The sequence below is a fragment of the Saccharomycodes ludwigii genome, chromosome I (assembly GCF_020623625.1).
Source record: "Saccharomycodes ludwigii strain NBRC 1722 chromosome I, whole genome shotgun sequence".
NCBI classification, from domain to species: Eukaryota; Fungi; Ascomycota; class Saccharomycetes; order Saccharomycodales; family Saccharomycodaceae; genus Saccharomycodes; species Saccharomycodes ludwigii.
This window is the reverse complement of record NC_060200.1, coordinates 3053366-3075113: the sequence shown is the minus strand read 5'-3', so window position 1 is coordinate 3075113 and position 21748 is coordinate 3053366. Positions and strand designations below refer to the sequence as shown.

Here is a 21748-nt window from a genome sequence, read left to right as displayed (position 1 = left end):
CCACACCCACACCCACACCCCCACACCCACACCCACACCACCCACACACCCACACACACCCACACCCACACCCACACCCCACACCCACACACACCCACACACCCACACACCCACACCCACCCCACACACCCCCACACCCACACCCACACCCACACCCCACACCCCACACCCACACACCCACACCCACACACACCCACACACCCACACACCCACACCCACACCCACCCACACCAGTTCGACTCCCCACCTTCACACAAATATTATAACCCGAATACTTCACAACCCGACCAATTTATTTATCCAAATATTTGTAACCCGAATACTTCACAATCCGACCAATTTATTTATCCGAATATTTATAACCCGAATACTTCATTATCCGACCATTTTATTTATCCGAATATTTGTAACCCGAATACTTCACAATCCGACCATTTTATTTATCCGAATATTTATAATCCGAATACTTCACAATCCGATCGATTTATTTATCCGAATATTTGTAACCCGAATACCTCACAATCCGACCAATTTATTTATCCGAATATTTGTAACCCGAATACTTCACAATCCGACCAATTTATTTATCCGAATATTATAACCCGAATACTTCACAATCCGACCAATTTATTTATCCGAATATTTGTAATCCGAATACTTCACAATCCGACCATTTTATTTATCCGAATATTGTAACCCGAATACTTTGTGATCCGATCGATTTATTTATCCGAATGTTGTCAGCCGAATACTTTGTAACCCGATCTAAATATATATCCGATTATTATAACCCGAATACCTTGTAAGCCGACTATATTTATATTCACTGTATCCTGATTATCTCAATATATTTCTACCACAAATACTTTCTAATCTCTCCAATATATATTTATACCCACACCCAACCTCTTTTAACCCTGTCCATATATTTCTACCACAAATATATCATACTCTCAGCTAACTATTTATCCCAATATATTTCTATTCCCAGAATTCTTATAATCAAAATATACAAATTACCCCCAATATCTTCTGATTCCATTCCAAATTATTTATCCAAATATACTCTCACTTATACCACCTTGCTAATCTCATTAATCATTTTTATATTAAATATATACTACATATATCAATTAATATATTTATAATCTCAATACTATTCTTATATTAAATATATACTACATATATCAATTAATATATTTATAATCTCAATACTATTCTTATATTAAATATATACTACATATATCAACTAATATATTTATAATCTCAATACTATTCTTATATTAAATATATACTACATATATGAACTAATATATTTATAACCACAATAATATTCCATATATCAACCAATATAAACATAATCTCAATAATATTCCATATATCAATCATCTTCCTTTCTTATTAACACTAATCCATATATATCTTCCAACCAAATTCCAATCCCTAATTAATTTTACTACTCATTTCAAATCTATCATACAACATTAATTTAATCTACCAATTCCTATTTTCAATTAAATCCTAATTCATTAATAATTTCCTTATCAGTCTTTTCTAATAATATAACTATCCAACTAAACCAAATCAAAATAAATATCCCTGTTATATAATCATCTCAAAAATTCTTCCTTCAGAATATAATAACTAAATATCTCTTCACATCTCCTTTCATCCATATATTCTCTCCCTCATCCCACTTTCCTACTCCTCTTACTGTCATATCTATAATCAAACCAATATTCTAATCTCAATCTCCTTCTAATCTCAATCCCATTTACATCCATATCCCCTACCTCTCTTATACTCTATCGTCTAATTCTCTCATTCAATTTTATAATCATATCCAATATTTATTGTCTACCTCCACTTCTATATCAATCCTCATTCCCAATCTACTTGTCATCTCAATATAATAATTATCCAATAACTCCATCTACAATCTCTCCTCATTTGTCATCTAACTCCAATAATAATCATAAAATCTTTCTAATTCAATAAATAAATCCATCATCCCAATCTTTTCAACTCTAATCCTAGTCCCCATCTATTCCAAACTATACTCATCCATAATAATCCTTATTTTCCCTAATCATCATTCAAACTTGTTTTACATTCACTACTATCTCTAATAATATCTCCATGTCCATGTCTTTTTTTGCTATCCACTGTGTTCCTATATCTTGTATATTATCCAATCTGTTCCCATATCACCCCCTACATTCATATTTTGTCCATAATCCACAAAACTCAACTCATCATCTCTTAACAATCCCATAACTTATCAACCGACAGAATTTTATTTTTTGCGGCCAAATCCGCTCCGCGTAAAAAACACAACACAGCAGAGCAAGAACGCTAACTCAACTCATCATTTCTTATCAACCGACAATTTTTTTTTCTTTTTTTTTTTTTAACAAATCTTACACGTGCAAATAACACAACTTATCAACCGACAATTTTTTTTCTTTTTTTTTTTTTAACAAATCTTACACGTGCAAATAACACAACTTATCAACCGAGAGAAAAAAAATTTTTTTTTAACAAATTCGATTCGCGTAAAAAAAAAACACAAACAATTATTTTCATAGATAATCAGCCAACAGAAAAAAGAAAGGAAAAAGAAAAAAAAAAAATAATTTTAACAAATCACACTCACACAGAAAAACACTAAACATAACCAACCAAATACAACCCAACTCAAATATCCTAATAACTCCCACAAATAAAATAAAATCTAAAACAAAATATCCACTACAATCACTCACTTACTCACCTACTCAAACAAATCCTGACTAAATTAAAAAAAAAAAAAAAAAAAAAAAAACAACTGTTCTTTCCTTCTTCTTTCAAACACTATCCATAATCTAATCCACCTATCAACCCTGTCTTTTTATTTCAAATTGTTATAAACTCTAATAATTTTCTTGGTTCATGTTAATTTACTTGTTATTCTGTGTATTTTACTTGTTTCTTATTCCATATACACTTTGTGTAATGTGCTAATTCAAATACAACTTTTTCTTTATTTGCCACCCGCTTCTTTTACATCGTCAAAATATTTGGTGCCCAATCCAATCTCGTATAAACAACTCGCTTTGTTTTTTTATTTTTATTTTTTTGAGAATTTGGTAGTTGTGCGCTTTCTCAATGCGTCGCTTTCTGTGTGTTCAATTAATATTTTTTTTCGCGTTTATTACTGTCTCGTATATTTGTTTGCTTGTTATACGTTCATTATGCAGCAATAACAATCCAATCCCACTGCGCGTATCTCCCAATAAATAATTTCAACAAGTAAATATTAATTTATAATGAAAAAAATTTTTTACAATCCACGTGACCCAAATGTCTTATCAACTGAGAAATTAAAACAAAAAAAAAAACGAAAAAAAAAAAGAAAAAAAAAAAAAAAAATATTTCATTCAATCTTTTCCCTCTTCACATTCAACAACCAAGATAAACTACAAAAACTCTTCCAAACAACTTTTAACTTTTGTGCAATCCCACATTCTGTATGTCCTGTTTATCTAATTTACAGTTCCAATTTAATATTTAATCAGAATAACACAAATCTATATACACTTTGCCATGTCTATACAACCTTATCGATAAACAATTTACTCCTTTTTTTTTTTTTTATTTTTATTTTTATCAATAGCACGTGATCTACAACGCTACTATTTTTTTTTTTTCTTTTTTTGGTTGCATAAACGCATCTTCCATTTCAAGTTGCTACTACGACTACCACTACAAAAAAAAAAGAATCAGTATCAATCATTTGAACAGAAAATAAATATAAAAACATCCATTTACACATACTTTTTATATTCAAATAATATCCATCAACCGTCCGACTAACAAAAATAGAAAATCTTCGATCCAGATTTATCATGGCTTACTAGTTTTGTCATCATATATTTGATTTGTGTACCCTGTATTTTGTAATCTTATACTCATTAAATCCATCCCAACCCCCAACATCACACACCAATTCACTTTTAGAATTAGAATCTAGGAATATAACCATTCACCAGTGCAAATTTTCAAATCATCCTCAACTGAGTTTGTGTTTCAACCTTTTGTTTAGATTAACACAAATAAAGATCTTTTTTCCATACATTGTCTCAAAGTTTCATTTACTACTTGATCTACCACAGAATCATTACACTATTTTTCAAATGTTATAATAAGTGATAAAATATCTTACAGTTCGAAACTCAATAATATGAATGTTGGGATTGGCCAAAAGCTATCACAGCTGAAAGATCCATTATTTCTTATCAACTCGTGTTGATTACACAGCAAATCACAACTAAATTGGTTACCCACTCACTTGTCCACGTAAACATATCTCCTAATATGGTGTTACAATATTCCATAATAATATTTGTGTTCCCTCTGTATTTTGTAATAACCTTTTTTAACATGAATAGTATCTGAATTTGTTGGACATTTGACATTGTCTGTCCAATAATTGAACCGTTTATTTCCCGATGGATTATCGGCAAAGAATATTATAAATGTTTAATACGGACTATCGAATAATTAGGGGTAATATTCCCGAAATTATATCGGTAATAATTTGATGATGTCATATTACACATTCAAGCCCCTATTTATGACGATATACCCGAACTGGTGTACCTTGATTGAAACAGGGAAATCAAGGTATATAAAGGACACAAAATCAAGAATTAAGAATATATTAATTAAAATTATTTCTTTATATAATTATATAGTTATGAATTATATAAAAGGAGGAAACGAACAATTATTATAAGCGAGTATTAGATATTTTGAACTACTATTAAACATGTCTAGTGACTTGCATAGTAAAGCGGGTTTAATCGGTGACCCTGATTTTTCCCAATAAACTCCAATCAGTATATATCTGGTTGAAACATTCTTTGAAAGTCTAAATCTGATTTCCCATTTTGATAAGTTTCTTGAACGTTACCTGAATGCCTTTTGATTCAAAAATTTTTCTAATTTCTTGTGTTGTTGTTGCTTGTGTAAAATACTTGTTTTGTTTTGTTTTGTTTTGTTATTTCTGATAATCAACAAACTGTTTTTTTTCTTTGTTGGTAATTCACAGCTTAAAAATATTTGGCATTTTTTACGAAAAAATTTTTTTTTTTTTTTTTTTTTTTTTTGCAGCCAAAGAAACAATTTTTTTTTTTTGCAGCCAAAGAAACCTTTTTTTTTTTTTGCAGCCAAAGAAACCTTTTTTTTTTTTTTCGTTCGCTCAAAAATATCATCTACATTCACATCGTCGTTTCATCACTCTTATCCAACATCAAATATAGAAAATAGAATCGCATTTGAACAGTTATTGCAAAAATTGTGAAAGGGTAAAAATGCACCAGACATATTTTATAAATTTATCAAAGAAATCATGACATTGTAACCATCAACACCATGAATACTTCCAAGAATTCAGATAACATATGAAGCAACAAGAACTAAAAACTATTTGGTTTAATATTACATATCACACATTCTTGTACCGCGACAAGAATAGTAGACGTAATAAAACGAAGTGAATATGTTTAATACTAGTTTTCAATAATAAATTTGTTTTGATTTATGGATTATGCTACAATTCATTACATTTTAAGAATAAAGTTTATTTTTGTTAATTAAAACCAAATGGCAGCAAACTCGAAATGAGTGGACCATAATATTTCTATTAGACATACACAATGAATCAAATACTATTCGATATTGCCTTCAAATTTCTATCTACATTGCAAGATTTCGACTTATATGATCTTTCTTTAAGTGTGTTCTGAGGTTAATAATATTGGACATTTGACATTGTCTGTCCTATCTGGATTGCACCCTAATAATTAATTGAATCACATATATGATTCAAGGCATGTAAAAAGAACAAAAATATTGAAAGTAAATATGTATGACGAGGGTACTTCTTATAGAAGAAAGTATCTTAGGAATTATATAAAGAGAAGCGAACAATTATTATAAGACAGTGAGTATTAGATATTAACTACTATTAATATGTCTAGCAACTTGCATAATAAAGCGGGTTTGATTGGTGATCCCGATTTTTCCTAATAATATTCTTATATTAAATATATACTACATATATGAACCAATATATTTATAGTCTTAATAATATTATTATACTACATATATAAACTAATATATTTATAATCTCAATAATACTATTATACCATATATATATCAATCATCATCCTTTCATATTCATAATAATATCTTTATAATAATCATCTTGTTCTACTATTCATAATACCAACAATATTCTTATACTACATATATATATAACCACACTAATAATCTTCCCCTCATATTCATACTAATCATCTTACTTTCTTATTCATAATAATCATATTACTTCCATATTCATAATCTCAATAATAATCTTCTTCCAATATCCATAATCACAATAATACTAATCCATATCTAATCATCTTGTTCTAATACTTGTAATCTCAATAATATTCTTATACTATATATATTCTTCCAATATCATTATAATAATAATAACCCATATATATAATACTTATCAATCAACTGTTACTATTCATACACCATAATTATTAATTCATACTTATACTTTCAATATTCTAAATATCTTATTACACTTATAATCTTAACAATTTATTTATATTATATCTATAATAATTATTCAATTTATATATAATAATTATAATATACTTATACTACTTATATAATAATTATAATATAGTTGTATTAATTATATATTTATAATTATAATATACTTATACCACTTATATATAATAATTATTCCCACTTATATATAATAATTATAATATACTTATACTACTTATATATAATAATTATTATACACTTATACCACTTATATAATAATTATAATATACTTATACCACTTACATATTTATAATTATTCAATTACTTATACCACTTATATATTTATAATATACATATACTACTTATATATTTATAATTCATATATACTTATACTTATATATAATAATTATTCCATATATATTTATAATTCATATATATTTATAATCTTAATCAAGCAATTATAGTCATATACTTATAGTATCAATCAAATAACTATCACAATTCACTTATAATCCTTATATATCAATCATTCAAATCAACTAATACCTCATATACAATATCCATCCATTCATATTAATAATCTTAATAAATAATTATCCTAATAATCTTATAATCATAGTATATTTGTTATATTCATATCCTCATACCATATACATATATATTGATAATCTCAATCAAATAATCCTCCATTCATATTTATAATAATCATACATTCATATTCATAATCTCGATATCATTTACAACTATATCATAACAATTATCCTACCACTATTATATTCTATATCATAGTCATCTCAGTCTACATTTGTAATCATAACCAATACTTATCCTCCATATATATTTATTGTCTCACTCCAATAATTATTCTATCATATTTACAACACCAATATCATAATCATTCTAATAATCACACATTCATATTCATAATCTCAATAACGCTTATAATCAAAATATAATTATCCATCTTTATAATCAAAATAAATCTCCATAACTATAATACTCTGAATATCTTAATATAATTATCCTCCACATATATTTATTATCTCACTCTAATAATCATTCTACTAATCATATGCCCAAATTATATTTATAATAATCACACATTCACATTTATAATCACAATAAGATCTATAATCATATCATAATAACTATCCATCCATCTCCATAATCAAAGTAAATTCTTATAACTATAATACTTTGAATATCTTAATATAATTATTCTCCTATATTGATAATACCAATATCATAATCATTCTACTAATCATATCCTTCATTTATATTTATAATAATCACATATTCATATTCATATTCATAATCCCAATAACATTTACAATCATATCATAATAAATCCCCATAACTATAATACTCTAGATATCTTAATATAATTATTCTCCTATATTGATAATACCAATATCATAATCATTCTACTAATCATATCCTCCATTTATATTTATAATAATCACACATTCATATTCATAATCTTAATAACGTTTATAATCATATCATAATAACTATCCATCCATCTTTATAATCAAAATAAATCCCCATAACTATACTCTGAATATCTTAATATAATTATTCTCCTATATTTATAATACCAATATCATAATCATTCTACTAATCATACCCCCGAATTATATTTATAATACTCACACATTCATATTCATAATCTCAATAACACTTACAACCATATCATAATAACTATCCATCCATCTTTATAATCAAAATAAATACTCATAACTATAATATTCTAGATATCTCAATATAATTATACTCCACATATATGTATTGTCTCACTCTAATAATCATTCTACTAATCATATCCTCCATTTATATTTATAATAATCATCCATTCATATTCACATTCATAATCCCAATAACATTCACAACCATATTCCACCACTCTTATACTCTATATCCTAGTCGTCTCATTTTACATTTATAATCACATCCCAATACTTATCCTCCAAATATCTCTATTGTCTAACTCCACTTCTATCCCATATATATATATATATATCAATAGTTATTCCAATCTACTTGTCACCTTAATATACTAATTATTCAAATATATCCATAATCCCAATTCAATAATTATCTCATTAGAATAACTATTCTAATATACTTATACTATCTGTATAATAATTATCCAAATATATCAATAATCCCATAATCCTTGTATCATGGTCAATATATCTTTATAGTCTCAATATCCAATAACTCCACACTATCTATAATCCAATTCCAATTATACTAATAATATATCAATAACTCAAACATACTTCTAATCATACTCCATCTAGAATCCCTCATCATATTCAATCCAGATATCTCCAATGTATAATTATTATTTCATTCATAATCCTAACATACCCACATTTCCCAATACACAATCTCAACTCACTTATCATCCAAATACATTTCTAATTCAAATGTATAAATCCCCACAACTCACTTGTAATCTAAGTGCAATAGTAATCATAATATAACTGATAATCTCACCCTATCTATAATTCAATAAATAAATAATCCCACTATCCTAATCATCTCGTCATATCTACAAATATACTAATACTCCCATCATACTTTTAATACTATTTCTAATCCCATCATTCATAATAATTGCATCTATCAAAATAACTCTTTCAAAATATCTCATCACCTAACAAGATAAAAAAATAATAATAAATCTTACTTTCTTCACAACCCAACTCAATTATCCACAACTATAACTCCAACCTGTTTCTCAAACACTTCACTTATCATCTCAATACAAATATCACTAATAATATTATCATATCCATGTCTCTTTGTTGTTGTTTTTTATCCAATGTGTTCTTATATCTTGTATATTATCCAATTTATTTCTCATATCATATGCCTTTTAATTAAATAATCAGCCACATCAACTATAATCATCAGCTCTAATATAAACCTGTAAATTTATATTCTAGCCATAATCCATACAACTCAACCCAACTCATCATTTCTTATCAACTCTAATAACTTATCAACCAAAGAAAAAAAAATTATTTTTTTTTTAACAAATCTTACACGTGCAAAAAAACATAACTTATTATCCGAGAAAAAAAAAATTATTTTTTTTAACAAATCTGATACGCGCAAAAAGCACAACGTGATCAAACAGGAACACACACAAACTCAGCTACAACAGTCACATGACTATTTTCATAAATTATCAACCAACAGAGAGAGAGAAAAAAAAAAAAGAAAAAAAAGAAAAAAGAAAAAAATTTTTTTTAACAAATCACACTCACACAGAAAATCATTAAACATAATCAACCAAATACAACCCAACTCAAATATCCTAATAATTCCTACAAATAAAATAAAACCTAAAACAAAATATCCACTACAATCACTCACTTACTCACCTACTCGAACAAATCCTGACTAAATTTAAAAAAAAAAATAAAAAAAAATGTGATCTTTCCTTCTTCTTTCAAACACTATCCATAATGTAATCTATTTATCAGCGCTATCTTTTTATTTTAAATTGTTGTAAACTCTAATAATCTTCTTGGTTCATGTTAATTTACTTGTTATTCTGTGTATTCTACTTATTCCTTATTACATATACACTTTGTATAATGAATGTAGTGAATGTAATCAAGTTGTGTAATGTGTTAATTGAAATACAACTTTTTCTTTATTTGCCACCCGCTTCTTTTACATCGTCAAAATATTTGGTGCCCAATCCAATCTCGTATAAATAACTCGCTTTTTTTTTTTTTTATTTTTTTTTAATTTAGTGGTTGTACGCCTTTTCAATGCGTCGCTTTCTGTGAGATCAATTAATATTTTTTTTCGCGTTTATTACTGTGTCGTATATTCTCTTCTTGATTGTATTTTGTTTGCTTGTTATATGTTCACTATGCAGCAATAACAATCTAATCTCATCGCGCGTATCTCCCAATAAATAATTTCAAAAAGTAAATATTAATTTTTTTGAGAATCCTATCCGCACATTTTCTATATCATATAATCCACGTGACCCAAATGTTTTACCAACCGAGAAATGAAAAAAAAAAAAATTTTTTTTTAATAAATTCTACTCGCTCAAAAAAAAATTAAAAAAATATAAATTAAAATAACATAAAACACAGACATCATAATTTCTCTCATAAATAAAAATAATCATACCTTGTATCCAACAAGAGCTTACTCATATAAATCTTGAATTAATAAATAAATAAATAAATAATTTTTTTTTTTTTTATTTTATTTTTTACCAAATAAACTGCTTCTAATGTATAAATTTTTATCAACTATTCTTATATTCTTTTATAATTTTTTTTTTTTTTTTTTTTTAATTTATCTAAATAAAATACAGCATATATTTAATCCTCTTTGTACAATTAAGAAATCACTGACATTATTCTAAAGCGCTCGTTTATTTATTTATCATCAAATGTATCACGTGGTTTGAAAAAGACGAATCGCCCTCATTTCTAGTCCGTAATCCATCCGTCGTAGACAAAACACGCTTCGTTTTTTTTATCTAGTACGATTCGACGCGTTCTTCCTATCTTACTTAATTCACGCGTTGCTGTAGGAAACCAAATTTCAAATATGGAAATATTACTGGAATCAACTACCAAATTGGGAACTGTATTAATCAGCAAATTATAATTATACTTCGGCTACTGAGCATCTTGAATACCCATAAGTTGTTTACTTAAAGCTTATCAATATAAGAATCTGATACGGGTTCATCGGTAGTTAAGCATCGCCAAAAGTTGTTTACTTAAAATCATTTAGCAACAATTCAGGAACTGATATTGTTTGGCTAGAGAAAAAGAATCAATATATATAAAGAACACAAAAATTGAAGATTAAGAATATAATAAATAAAATACATCTTATATATTTTGTATAATTATAAATAATATACGAAATCACTCAGTAATAATACTATAATCAAGTATATACATTTATGTTGGAACCAAATTCCAATGGGAATTAATGAAATTGAACAATTATGTTTGAAACATGTTTCATATTTTAGGAGGCGCAGTCAAATTTTCGTGGCGCGTTTCAGGATTTGAAATGACGATAAAAATAGAACGAACAACAAATTGAAAAATATAATTTATGATATATAAAGAACACAAAATGAAGATTAAGAATATAATAAATAAAATACATCTTATATATTTTGTATAATTATAAATAATATAAGAAAACACTCAGTAATAATACTATAATCAAGTATATACATTTACTAAAACATAACAGTTTCAAGATTAATCGACAAAGAATGTCCCATCCCTACAATTCCAATAATAATAATATTTCAGATCAGGTTTCATCTGAACATGGCACTCACACTGGGGGGAATTCAGATAGTCTTTCGAACATTGAAGTACTTAAGAAGTTTAACAATTTGATACTCTCTTTCGACCATAAGTGTATGGACAAGAGTAACTTCGTTCCTGGTATGAAAATGTTTATATTTCAAATGAAATGTGATGGTTTAGGGTGTTTGCTTGAAAATGATGCTGAATCCGTCCTTGGTCCAGAGACGTTAAAAATGGCAGGTGAATTTTTTTTGTATTTTAAAAAATATTTTCCAGATGGTTTGAATTCAAGCGATGGTTTGCAAATTCTGATTGATATCAATGCTGGTACTTATGATAAAACCAAAACATCAATTACAAGAGAAATTTTTCAGGAATGGTCCAGCTTGTATTATGATGGTAACGTTAGTGCAGCAAACTACATCACTAGGGTGAAAAATTTGGTAGCTAGAACTAAGAAGTATCATTGTGAGATGAGTGAATACAAGATGAAAAGGAGGATTATCGCATCTGTGAATGAGCTTTATCCCGATGTTCAGAACATTATTTCTCACCAAAACAATGGTAAGTTAAATGTTGACTTCGAAAAAATCTATGAAGTTATCACAACTGTATCTAAAGAAAAAGAAAGGAAAGCAATCGAGTCCGCCTTTTTCAAAATCGAGGCAAAATTGGTACCGGAGATTAAATAGTACGGAGAAGTTAAGTTTGAATATGGGGGTACCAAGTACATGCTCGTCGACAAACGAACAAGCAGTGATGAAGAAATCCAAATGAACTCATTAACCGATTCGACTACGTTAAAACAACAAGTTTTGAAAGATGAACTTTTTAAAAATTTTGCTGTTGATGTTTTGAAGTTTGTCACAGTTCCTACCTCCTCTAGAGACAAAAATGAATTTGTTGAGACTTTTTCAAAAACTCTTGACAATATCCATCAGGTATCAAGATTTATTTATGAACATAAAGACAAGAAGGCTGCTGCTGTTTCTTTGAAGAGTCTAAATTACGTCACTATCTTTCTGAATGGAAATTAGATTTATTAAGAAGCCATAAAAATAACGATGGTTATGTTCGAATCGGCTATGATCAGCTGATTGCTCTTTTGTGTGCTAAAATTAAGTTTGTTAATAAACAACGTCAACAGAAAGAAGAGGCCGCTCGTAAGTTAATGGAAGAAACAATTTCAGCTGCTGTTACAGAACATGAACAATTGGTTGCAGATCTTGCTCCTTTTGATACTATTCTACAATTGTATGGATCTTACCTCAAACAATCTAGCGATGTTCAAGCTAAAGCAAGGGACGAATGGCTCAAGCAACCTAAAGATGCGAGAAAAGGAAATTTTGATGCATGGGCTCAGGCATGGTGGTGTAAAAATAAAGCAGATGCTATTATGATGGAGTTCGACAAGTTAGCTAAAGATTCGACATTGGGTGCGTTTCTTGTAAAACAAAATGCGTTTCAAGAGTAACCATCTATTGTGGTTTTTTAAATATAAACTAGCAATTGCTTGTTGTGGTTATGGTTTTAATAAAGAACACAAAAAAAAAAAAATAAAAAATAAAAATATAAAAAATAAAACATAATCCTGTTGGAACCATATTTCACTAAGGAATTTAATTAAGCGATTAAGTTTATCATGCACGCTTCATGTTTTGAGGCGCATTTCTAGGAGCCACAGTCAAGTTTGGTGGAGCATTTCAGGATTTAAGGTGCCAATAAAAAGAGAGCGAACAATAAATCGGAACATATAATTTGTGATATAAAAATGAAGATTAAAAAGTGTTGGACATTTGACATTGTCTGTCCAATAATTGAACCGTTTATTTCCCGATGGATTATCGGCAAAGAATATTATAAATGTTTAATACGGACTATCGAATAATTAAGGGTAATATTCCCGAAATTATATCGGTAATAATTTGATGATGTCATATTACACATTCAAGCCCCTATTTATGACGATATACCCGAACTGGTGTACCTTGATTGAAACAGGGAAATCAAGGTATATAAAGGACACAAAATTAAGAATTAAGAATATATTAATTAAAATTATTTCTTTATATAATTATATAGTTATGAATTATATAAAGAGGGAAGCGAACAATTATTATAAGCAAGTATTAGATATTTTGAGCAACTATTAAACATGTCTGGTGACTTGCATAGTAAAGCGGGTTTAATCGGTGACCCTGATTTTTCCCAATAAAAAGAAAATTTAAAAAAAAAAAATATTTCTCATATAATTATGTAGTTATAAATAAGAGAAGACATCACTCAATAAAAATACTACAATCAAATATATAACTTTTGCTAAACACACAGTTTCATATTTTGATTTACAAAGAATGTCACAGCACTACACTTCCAATAATAACAATAACACTTCAGATCCGGTTTCATCTGAATACAAATATTTGTTATTTTTGAATTCAAGAGCTTTTTGGGTTGTACGAGTATAGAAAGCAAGATGTATCTAAAAACCATCATATATAAAACACTATTACGTACCTATATGACAATAAAAAAAAAAAATGAAAGACTGACTTTTTATAAATTCTAGATTATAATATGTTTATGTAAATATATTAGTTATTAGTTTTGCGCTGGTTTGGTTTATGCAAGCACAATGTTAAAATCTTATAACTGAAAATAAATAAACAAATTTACTCATTTTATACGATTTGGTATTGAAAAATAAAGCCCTAAAAATTTAAAGTCAAAAAAAAAACAGAGTCAAACAATTAGAGGTCAAGATATAGGATCAAAAAAATAGTGTCTGTAAATTAGGGTCAAACATTTAGAGCCCTAAAAAAATTCATAAAATAATAATCCATAAAATATAATCCATAAAATATAATCCATAAAATAAAGCCCTAAAAAAAACGTCAGAAAAAGTGAAATCATGTAGTCCGAAAACAACATATATCCCGATATGCCATCACTGCCATTCAAAGATTAACCCGAGTTTCATCCTTATCTTATCTTAAAAAAAAAAAAAAAAAATAAATATTTCATTCAATCTCTTTCCATCTCCACTTTCAACAACAACAACCAAGATAAACTACAAAAACTCTTCCAAACAACTTCTACCTTTTGTGCAATCCCACATTCTGTATGTCCTGTTTATCTAAATTACAGTTCCAATTTAATATTTAATCAGAATAACACAAATCTATATACACTTTGCCATGTCTATACAACCTTATCGATAAACAATTTACTCCTTTTTTTTTTTATTTTTATCATTAGCACGTGACTGACAACGTTAATACTTTTTTTTTTATTTTTTTTTTTTTTGGTTGCATAAACGCATCTTCCATTTCGAGTTGCTACTACGACTACTGCTACTACAAAAAAAAAAAAGAAACAGTATCAATCATTTGAACAGAAAAAAAAGCCCCTCCAACTACTTACACAATTACTTTAATTCATACACATACTTTTTATATTGAAATAATCTATACAAAAAAAAATATGCAAAGTGCCTGTGTAACAACTTCTTTGATGGAAATTTATGGTGGACTGTTAATTTTGTAAACATATAGTTGATCTGAATACCCTGTATTTTGTAAACATATGCACATTAAATCCATTCCAATCCTCAATACCACACACCACATTTACTTCCAGCATCAGAATGTAGAAATATAAATTGATAATACAAGCATTTAACCAATGGAAATTTTCACAAGTTTTTCAATTGAATTTACGTTTCTAGCTTGTGCTTAGATTAATACAAAGAAAATTAGTTTTTTTACCTTGCATGAGTAATACTATACTTGTATCTAGGTTTATTCTATATATCCAAGTTTCTGTAGGAGAAAAAAAAGTTATTTGTTTATGGCTTTGTCTAACAGTAATTTTATTCAAAATAATAAAATTAATTACATTTGGACATTCTGAAAAGTGTTTTGCTGGAATATCAAATAAACTGGGCTATACACTTAAGTGCTGTGTATATTATTACAAAATATGTGGTTTTCCTTACAGAATATGGAGTATTTTTTTTATAAATTGTCTCAAAGTCCCTTATTAGTCCACTGAACAATCATATAAATATTTCTGGATTATTATATTGTTTTTGGATCACTAATATGCCCCAATCTCAAGTATTTGCTCTACAGATCTGGATAGTTTTCAATTTGGTAAAAATGTTACCAAGCAAGATTTAAATTTCACCTAAGAATTTGTTATCCAAGAGCGTAAAATAGATTGTACATTACAAATTATTAGCCTACACTTTGTTAGATCTTATTTAACACCCAAAGTTTTTTTTTTTTTTTTTTACTTGTCTGTTCAAATCATCACAAAAGAGATTATTCTTATAGCATCAACAAATAAGTGGTAACTTATGCTTTTTCGTATCAAAGCAGCTGTTCCCAAATTATTCTATATAGCACATCTTTTTTTTGTTGTTTCCTTATTTCAGATGTTATGATAAGTGACAAAATATCTTACAGTTCGAAACTCACAAATATGAATGTTGGAATTGGCCAAAAGCTATGGCAGTTGAAACATCTATTATTTCTTATTTTTTATTTCTTATCTATACTTGTAGTAATAATGGTGTGTTTCATAAAGAAATATGAAGCAAACCTCTCTGCCCCTTTTCATGTGATAAGTTCTCAAAAACAATCTCTAAATCAGTATTGTTATCATCAGTAACAATTTAAAATTTGTAATAATAACTCTGTGTAGATTGTAAAGCGTGTATGTATGTAAAAATTACAGGAAATACTATAAAGATACATCCACGTTCTTGTTTTACCAACAAATATAAAATGTTGCTACACTTGATCTCTTTACAAAAATCATCTAACTTGATCTCAGTTCAAAATGTCATTAAAAACTAGAACCAAGTAGTAGTCAAGTGTTTTGCTGATTTGGATTGGTTGCTGTTATTCCACGAAAATACATTTAAAATATTGATCAATAGCATTACTAATCTTGCTCCAAATACAACCTTCTTTTATTTTCCTATAAATATTATTAACAAGATGATGTAGGTGGTGCAAAAAGAAAGAAAAAAAAAAGAATTGGTATCACAAATGCACATTCCAGTTTTGTATGAGTTGTTCAACAACTGCTATGTAACAAGATCACTATTGCATTTCCACAATTAGATGGTCTAATTAATTTCAAATGATTGAATTGGTAACATATAAATCAAAATAGACTGTAATGATTGGGTAAGATTCAGTACTGTGCAGTGCCTAAAACTGTAATAAAATATATGTTTCATTATATTATTTGCAATGCCCTTGCTTTGAGTCAAAATAAATATCCTTTTCTTTCTAATAGTAAGCTATTTCTTATCAACTCATGTTAGTTACACAATAAATTATAACTAAACTGGTTAATTACTCACTTGTCCACGTAAACATATCTCCCAATATATTGATACAATCTTCCATAATAATACTTGTGTTACTCCTGTAATTAGGGGAAAAAAAAAAAAAAAAAAAAGTTCATTTCAACCTAAATCAGAATTTCAGATTCCACACTAATCATATACTATTATTTTGTAATAAACCTTTTTTTAATGTGCATATCATTTAAATTCACATTTTACATATACAATAACTGGCTTTCATAAATACCATTGAATCTTTAGATATTCATAGGTGCTGTAATGTTTGGAATACACTTATTAAATATAAACTGAGTATGTGTATTGTCACTTCTAGATCTAGTATGATATTAGAATAAAAAGAAAAGCCTTATTACTAACTCACTTTTTCAAAATAATAATTAGAAATAAAAGTATAAGTAGTAATACCAATCCTTTACAGATTCGCAATATTGGAATAAAAAATTAAATATAACAAAAGTACCCAGGTTTCGGATCGTACAGTAAAACCTTGTTTGTTGTTTTATTTATTTGTGAATTGATACTTTAATAAATAAACACTTTTCATGTTTTCAGTGTATCTTTTGTTTTTAAACTTTTATCATGCTTAATCAGTTATACACCACTTATATTTCAGGTGACATGTAAATATTGGTATGTGTACTTATAATTAACAATATGGTCCTTCATTTCAGTACATTCGTCATCTTTGTAACAAACACGCAATAGTTATCCACTAGAATAACAAATTAATAATAAACAGCCCCTTTATAGTTTTTTTTTTTCTTCACTCCAATCAGTATATATCTAGTTGAAACATTCTTTGAAAGTGTAAATCTGTTTTTGTATTTTGATAGGTTTTTTAAATACTATCTGAATGTCTGTTTTTTGATCATAAAATTTTTTAATTTCTTGTAAGTTGTTGTAAACTGTGTAAAATACTTTTTCTGTTTTGTTTTGTTTTGTTTTGTTATTTCTGATAATCAACAAACTTTTTTTTTTTTTTTAGCTTTGTTGGTAATTCACAGCTTAAAAATATTTAGCATTTTTTACGAAAAAAATCTTTTTTTTTATTTCTTTTTTTTTTTTGCAGCCAAAGAAACAATTTTTTTTTTTTTCATTCGCTCAAAAATATCATTTAAATTCACAATGTTATTTAATCAATGTTATCTAATATGAAATATAGAAAGTGAAATCGCATTTGAACATCAGTTATTTCAAGAGTTATGAAAAGTTAGAAATGCACCAAGTTTTTACCCAATATATTTTATAAATTTGTTAAAGAAACCATGCCATTGTAATTATCAACACCATGAATACTTCCAAGAATTCAGATAACATATGAAGCAACAAGAACTAAAAACTATTTGGTTTAATATTACATATCACACATTCTTGTACCGCGACAAGAATAGTAGACGTAATAAAACGAAGTGAATATGTTTAATACTAGTTTTCAATAATAAATTTGTTTTGTTTTATGGATCATGTTACAATTCATTATAGATGAAGAATGAAGTTTATCTTTATTAATTAACACTAAATAGTAGCAAACTTAAAATGAATGAATCACAATATTTCAATTAGACATACACAATGAATCAAATACCATTCGATATTGTTTCCAAATTTCTATCTATATTGCAAGATTTCGACTTGTATGTTTTTTCTTTTAATATACGCTAAAGTTGATTAAATATGACAAATAATCTGTTGACAAGGAATGCAACTTGTTGAATATTCACATTCGTCTTTCAATATAAGCCTACGATTATACATTGTGCTAAAGCAAGTACTTATATGAACTAATTATTAACAAACACTTGGTTTATGGGATGATAAAAAATAGAGCTTGTTAACTAAAGAATGATATATATGAAGGGAAAGTTTATCATCAGTTGTGGTATAAAATAAAGATAATTTTGTCTAATATAAGCAGACTTATAAGTTTGAAATTATTGGTTCAAAACAGCACCTGCAGTGGAAATAGAAATTAATTCACTAGATGCTGGTTGAGATTGAATACTTTGAACTTCAATACCGGCTGTGCTAGAAACAGTTTCTGATTGAATGGTGGTGGTAATAACTTTTCCACCTGATGTGGTCTTAGTAACAACATTGTTGGAATTACCAGAGTTGCCACTGGCGCTCTTGGTAACAGTGGTATAAACAGAACCAGAAGAAATAGTCTCAACATATTCACTAGCATTGCCTGGAGAACCTGATCCGTTCTCATTATTATTGTTTGGAACAATAGTGGATGTAATAAAAGATGTGATAGTACTACCAGATGCTGTAAACACACTAGTCTTGGTAACAGTAACCGGAACAACTGGAAATAACAGAGTTTTCTGAACTAGCGGTTTGAATTTGGGAAGTTGAATCGACAGATACATGGTTGTTATTGTGCTTTGGAATATTGGTATTATCACTGTATCAAACCACAATGGTGGAAGTTATAGTTTTTTAAAACTTAACCGTGTCAGTTGTTTTTGTAACATAATACGCCTATAATGTTTAAATGTTAGTGATATATTCATAATCTCGGCAAGAAAAATCTTTTTTATCAAATATATAAAAGCAATTGATGAAGTTATTATCCAAACTTTCATTTTTTGCAGAGCTACTTTAGAATGTAAACATCTCTTTGTTAACATCTTGGAAAATGGACTTTTTAATTAATGATAGGTTTAAAAACTGAACTTTTTGTCTTTTGATACATCAGTTTTTTGTTTTAAATGAGAAAAAAAAAAAAAAAAAAAAAAAAAATGGTGCTATTTTATTGAAAAAAACTAATAGTAATTCAATCTGATAATAAATCAGTCGAGTCATTAGAATTCCTTGTTGTAGGTTCCAACTGTATAATTTTAAAAATAAAAAAGATAAAAGCAAATCACATCATAAGATTGGTAAAAATTGATTATTCAGATGAAACCGGATCTGAAGTGTTATTATTGGAATTTTGGTGGTGGGAAATTCTGTGTAGATCAACCATGAAACTGCGTGTATAACAAACGTTATATATTTGATTATAGTATTTTTACTGAGCGATTTCGTATATTAATTATGACTAAATAATTATATTTTCAATCTTCATTTTTTGTGATCCTTATATAACACAATTTTTTCTATTCAATTGATATTAATTTTATAACTTGGCATTAAATGACTTCAGATAAGTTGTTTTTTTGGTGATAATCAATCACCGATAAACATATTGCGGATAAACTATCGGAAATATATTTTTCAACACTTGAGATATGATCATATTTAATTCGACTAATTTTTTACTCCCTATTGGAATTTGGTTCCAACATGCTCCATTTGATCAACAATCAAAAAATTTTATAAATTTTTCAATATCTTTTTTATCTGGATTGAACTTGGTTTAAACATCAGATTCATTGTCTTTAGATTCAACAAACACAAATCGAAATTTTAATTTTTCTTTTTCTTGTCTCAAAACTTTGAAACATTATAACTGGGACAAAGTAGTACAACACTTTTGTTATCATATTTTACAACAATTTTTTTCTTTCTTGTTTATCTTTTTGGTACCTGTTAACCAATTCTTTATTGTCACAATACCTTTGATCATACTAAATATTTCAGCTTCGGTTGAACTAATGCAAGTTGTATTTGTCACTCCAGGCTTGGCTCCAAAGATCAAGTTGTTTCAGTAAATTAAGTAACCATACTGACTTTTACAATCTTCAGCATTGCTATGACTGGCACCTGATACTAATTTCAATTTACCGTTGATAATATTTTCGTATTTCCACATTAATTTGTAATTGCTTGTATTATACACGTAACTTAATAATTTTTTAGTTGTTTTTTTAAAATCTCATGTGATGGATACAACCAGTATCGTGATAGAAAGTTTACCATAAACATAATATCGTACCTGCACTTCATAGAAACATAATATAATAAGTCTATTACTCTTTGCATAAATTTGTTTTTGGTTGCATAGTCTGCGATATTATCGATAATTTTTTCAGGAATCTTCAAATCTCTTACCATTGGTAATTCATTAACACTGCTGTTAATATCAGCTATTAAATTGCTGATCTTGCCCTGCAAAATTATATTAATTTACGAACTTTCTGTAATTTTTGAAAAGCAACCGTAGGAATATGAAATGTTATTTTTTCCGCGTAATTATACAAACTTTCTTTCCCCCATTTTTCTGTTGCAATCTATAGACTTGTTAAATTTATATAGTCACGTGAAAATTAATAAGAGGATTTGTATTTATTGTTTTATAATTTTCCCTCATTGATGCACATTTTATACTCGTAAATAGTTAACAAAATCTAATTACTCTTTTTTTTTCCTTCTTTTTTTCTTTTAGATGAATAAAATCAACTCTTCATATTTGAATTTTTTAATGCTTGTGTTTATTGTTTTAAATTTTTCCCCCATTGATACACATTTTGTAGTTATAAATAGTTAAAGGAATCTATTAACTCTT

The 21748-nt window shown here is 27.5% G+C and overlaps 2 protein-coding genes across 2 annotated transcripts; one reads left to right on the top strand and one right to left on the bottom strand.

The window, feature by feature from the left end:
• Positions 1 to 11872: 11872 nt before the first annotated feature.
• SCDLUD_001321 (uncharacterized protein) lies at positions 11873 to 12604 on the top strand (the record flags this gene model as incomplete). Its single annotated transcript, XM_046081538.1, has 1 exon — positions 11873 to 12604. One exon carries the CDS (start codon positions 11873 to 11875, stop codon positions 12602 to 12604), a length of 732 nt encoding a protein of 243 aa, XP_045937600.1.
• A 6622-nt stretch (positions 12605 to 19226) lies between these two features.
• On the bottom strand, positions 19227 to 19667 carry SCDLUD_001320 (uncharacterized protein; the record flags this gene model as incomplete). Its single annotated transcript, XM_046076920.1, has 1 exon — positions 19227 to 19667. The coding sequence occupies one exon, from the start codon at positions 19665 to 19667 to the stop codon at positions 19227 to 19229; it is 441 nt and encodes a 146-aa protein (XP_045937599.1).
• Positions 19668 to 21748: the final 2081 nt, after the last annotated feature.